The 4587-nt window shown below is 51.3% G+C and overlaps 2 protein-coding genes across 2 annotated transcripts; both read left to right on the top strand.

Annotated features, from left to right (window-relative positions):
- The first annotated feature begins 290 nt into the window (after positions 1 to 290).
- On the top strand, positions 291 to 1811 carry LOC144326298 (uncharacterized). The gene is made up of 2 exons (XM_077922850.1): positions 291 to 948; positions 1123 to 1811. The coding sequence occupies exons 1-2, from the start codon at positions 291 to 293 to the stop codon at positions 1809 to 1811; spliced, it is 1347 nt and encodes a 448-aa protein (XP_077778976.1).
- A 109-nt stretch (positions 1812 to 1920) lies between these two features.
- On the top strand, positions 1921 to 4316 carry LOC144326297 (uncharacterized). The gene is made up of 2 exons (XM_077922849.1): positions 1921 to 2767; positions 3328 to 4316. Exons 1-2 carry the CDS (start codon positions 1921 to 1923, stop codon positions 4314 to 4316), a joined length of 1836 nt encoding a protein of 611 aa, XP_077778975.1.
- The last annotated feature ends 271 nt before the right edge of the window (positions 4317 to 4587 follow it).

The raw sequence follows: 4587 nt of genomic DNA, 5'->3' as shown, positions 1-4587 counted from the left end.
TAATCAGAATATAATAATAATAATAATAAATAATAAAAATAAAAATAAAAATAAAATAAAATAAAATAAATAAATAATAACAAAATATAACATTAAATAAATAAATTATATATATATATATATATATATATATATATATATATATATATATATATATATAATAAAGTAAATAAGGTATAGAAGATTCGAACAAATAAAAGGTTTATAGGAGGTCATACGCGGTCAGAGTAGCCCATACTGAACTGTCCTTTGGGGCGGCGAGTTAAAATAGTTCTGACCCGGATTTACGGATGGCTTCAGGTGGCGACCAGCAGCCATCCACCTCTGGCACCCAGCCTGCATCCAATAGTTCTGGGGGCGTTCAGTTACCAGCCATGCCATGTGACCCGCAGGCTTTTGCCCAATTTTTTATGGCGTTTGAAACATTTTACAAACAATGCAGGTCTAGAGGAGCGCTTGCGCTCCCAGCACCCGAGCCATCGCAGGATGTGATTCCCGATACTCCCCCGAATAACCAGGGGCAGCAGGGTGCGGGGGCAAACTTGGGGGGCGGCACGCACCCCGGGCCTTCTCAACCAAGCCGACCTAATACTCGTGCCCAGACAGCCATTGCTAGGAAAGCAAGCACTAGCACTGGGAAAGGGAAGGCTCAGGCGAAGGGCACTAGTAAGGGGAAGGCACCTTCCAAAAGAACCAGTGGAAGCAACCCCTCACAGGCGGCAGACATCCCTAGTGCCTTTCAGGAACCGCAACCCCAGCACAGCTCAACAGAGGACAGTGCGTGTTCCGGCTCGGAGGGGGAGCAGCCCGATCCGCCAAGTGCTCAGCCGGTGGCTAGTGGGAGCGCTCCTAGCGGTGAGGCACAAGGGGGTAAGAGGAAAGCTAAGAAGAAACATACATCGACAAAGAGGAAGCGGAACAAGCAGTCAGAAACAGAAGATGACTCAGGTACGTCTTCTTCAGAATCAGATTCTGATGATCTGATGGACGGTTACTGGGGTTTAGGTGAGAGCAATCATGGGATCCCGCTCTGGGCACACGAAAGGAGGGCCAACTCCCACCGAAAAACTTTCAATGGTGTGCTAGAATGGAGGGATGGGGCGTTGGTCGAGGATGTTAAAGTATCCACCAACCAGGCAACTGACTTCATATTGGGGAACCATTTGTCCCAGAAGAAGAGGAATAAGATCCTCAACGGGGACTATGTTGATATCTTTACCCTTCTCCCCCCGGCCAAACTAACGGGAAAGGGCGAAAAGAGGCGCTCCTACGGTAAAAGGAGGTACAGAACGCCTAAGGCGGAGCGCACCTTTGAGAATTGGTTAGACGGGTATCAGGTCTTCATGGGGGTCGTGTGTGCCGCTTATCCCCGGAGATCCATGGATTTAGTGGCATACCTGGCTCACGTGAGGAGGGCATACTCACTCGCGGGTGAAAATGCAGCTTTGACGTATGATGAGAATTTCCGCAGGAATGCCTCTCTCCTGCCGTCCACCCGTTGGGACCTAACCGATCCTAATTACTGGGGAGAGGACGTCAATCCGTACATAGAAAAGAAAAACCTGGACCCCGCCAAAAATGGTAAAGCTGACCCAAAAAGGCGCCGCCTATGCTGGGAGTTCAATCGGGGCGCTTGTTCTCGCCCCTTTTGTAAGTATACCCACGAATGCGAGCGGTGCTGGGGAAACCATCCTGCCTCCTCGTGTTTTAAGAACAAGCAGCAGCCCTTTCGGGGGGGCAGGGGGTACTTCCACGGCAACACCAGAGGTCCCCCCGGACCCTCTCATCAAGGACCGAGTAACCGCCAGTAATGTCGAGCTTGGGTTAGCCTATACCCCTATCCGACTTCAGCCCTTGAAAGCCCTGCTAGACATATACCCGGATCAAAAAGCCACACAATATCTTTGGGAGGGTTTCTCGATGGGGTTCAGAATTCCCGTTGCGGTTCCCCCCACCCCCAGAGAACCTCAAAATCAGAAGTCAGTTAGGGATAGGCCCGACATAGCCAGGAAAAAGATAGAGAAAGAAATTAAGGCCGGAAGGGTGGCGGGTCCCTTTGCTGTGCCTCCATTTGAAGGGCTCCACCTGTCCCCTTTGGGCATCGTACCTAAGAAGTCCCCAGGGGAATTCCGTTTGATTCATAACCTATCTTACCCGAAGGGAGGCTTTGTCAATGATGCCATCCCCCAGGAACTTTGTACGGTAAAATATGCCTCTTTCGACCAAGCAGTCAAAATGATTCGGCAATTTGGGAGGGGTGCATTGCTGGCAAAATGCGATATTGAGTCAGCTTTCCGCCTCCTTCCGGTCCACCCAGCTGACTTTCGCTGGTTGGGCTTTAAATTCCAAGGGGCATATTTCATCGACAAGGCGATGCCTATGGGCTGCTCGGTAGCCTGTGCGGCCTTCGAATCCTTTAGTACCTTCCTGGATTGGGCCCTCCGCTTTAGAACGAAGTCGGCGGGCGTGTCCCACTACCTCGATGATTTTATCTTAGTGGCCGATAGTAAGCAAGGCTGCTCAGCACTCCTGGGGGCTTTCACAGCCTTGTCAGAGGAGCTAGGGGTTCCCCTGGCCGCTGAAAAAACGGAGGGTCCAGCCACTTCCTTGATTTACTTAGGCATTGAATTGGACACAGTGGCGCAAACGTCCCGACTGCCGGAAGAGAAGCTATCCGCCCTTAGAGCGGTGATCCAGCAGCTTTTGCCCCTTAAGAAGATCACCCTTAGGCAAATCCAGTCCCTGCTTGGTCACCTAAACTTTGCTTGTAGAGTTGTTGCGCCAGGCCGCCCCTTTTGCATCCGCCTGGCTAGATTGGCTGCGGGACTTAGGGCACCCCAGCATAGGGTTCGCCTTTCCAAGGAAGTAAAGGCGGATTTGGGTATGTGGCTCCAATTCCTCGACAGGTACAACGGAGTATCCTTATGGCAAGAGGCTATGTCCTTAAGAACCGACTTCCAAGTTCAGTCGGACGCTGCGGGATCGCTGGGCTTCGGGGTTTACTTCCGGGGACAGTGGTGTGCCCAAAGGTGGCCCCCAGAGTGGCAGGGCCAACCCATCACCCGGGATCTCACGTTCTTGGAATTCTTCCCTATCGTAGTAGCAGTACATCTTTGGTCAGAGCAGTTCCGTAATCATAGGGTGTGTTTCAACACGGATAATCAAGCTGTGGTGGCGGTTCTGTCTAGACAATCTGCGTGTTCCAACAGGGTTGGGAATCTCCTGCGGTCATTTGTCCTTTTCTGTTTAGAGCATAACATATACTTCTCAGCAAAATTCGTACCTGGCACTAACAATGACATCGCGGATGCTTTATCTCGCTTTCAGATGGAGCGCTTCCGCTCATTAGCGCCAGACGCGGAGCAATCATCGATGCCTTTCCCGGAGCATCTCTGGAGTATTGGGAGCAAGAAGTGATGGAAGGGCTGTTCGGTGCCGTGGCCCCTTCCACATTGAGATCATATAAGAAGTCCTGGGCCGACTTCTTAAAATTTCGCAGCAGCAGGCACAACACGGGGCCTTTTTCCATTCCCTCAACGAGGGAGGTTCTTTGCTACCTGGCTCATCTGAGGGGGTTGGGTAGGGCCCCAAAAACTATCAACATTCAGTCCGCAGGGATCTCATACTTTTGCAAAGCCTTTTTTAATACAGACCCATGTTCTGCTTTCATCGTCCGCAAGACTCTGGAAGGTTGGCGTCGGCAGCACCCCCCCAGTGTGGATAGGAGGAGGCCCATAACAATCGACATTTTGACCCAGATTCACAAAAAATTACGGGCAATTTGCTGGTCAAAATACGAAGCGCGCCTGTTTTCGGCCGCCTATTCCATTGCATTCTTTGGCGCTCTCCGCATTGGGGAGGTGGTCTGCGAACGCGGGGCGGATTGCTTACAGAGAGGTATACTATTAAGTGATTTGTCCCTGTCCGAGTCTGAGCTAATCGTTCAGGTGCGGAGCTCCAAGACAGATCAGCTTGGTAAGGGCGCGCTACTACGATTGTTGGCCGTTCAGGGTAGTGGACCCTGTCCGGTAAGGGATACTCGGCGTTTCCTCTATTTGAGGCCCAGGGGCCCCAGCCCATTTTTGATACACGCAGACGGGTCACCCTTGTCCAGACACCAGTTCACGCGCGTGCTTCGCACCGCGCTAACAGCTTGCGGTTTTCCAGCGGCGGAATTTGCAGCCCATTCCTTCCGCATTGGGGCCGCCACCACTGCAATGCATCTAGGACTCTCCACTGAAAGGATCAAGGATCTTGGGAGGTGGAAATCCAATGCGTACAGAGCTTATGTCAGAAAGAACCATGACTCGCAGTGATCATCCTGACCTTTGCTTTTCCATGCTTCCCTTTCAGAATCCAAGAAGGTGCGAATCTGGTTGGTGGGCCACAGCATAGTTTACTGGGCCAGAAACCGTGCTATGAGTTCCGGAATTGGGCATAATTTGAGCCTGCCTGCGAAGGTGGAGCTAGCGTGGATTGCGCATAGAGGGATGCGCTGGGATGAATTTAAACCTGCAGTTATGGCGAGAGCTGCCGCAGAAGGGCCACCTGATGCATTAATAATCCAGTTGGGGGAAAACGATCTGG

Source organism: Podarcis muralis, chromosome W, assembly GCF_964188315.1.
Source record: "Podarcis muralis chromosome W, rPodMur119.hap1.1, whole genome shotgun sequence".
In the NCBI taxonomy this organism is placed as follows: domain Eukaryota; kingdom Metazoa; phylum Chordata; class Lepidosauria; order Squamata; family Lacertidae; genus Podarcis; species Podarcis muralis.
This window is presented reverse-complemented; position numbering and strand designations above follow the sequence as displayed.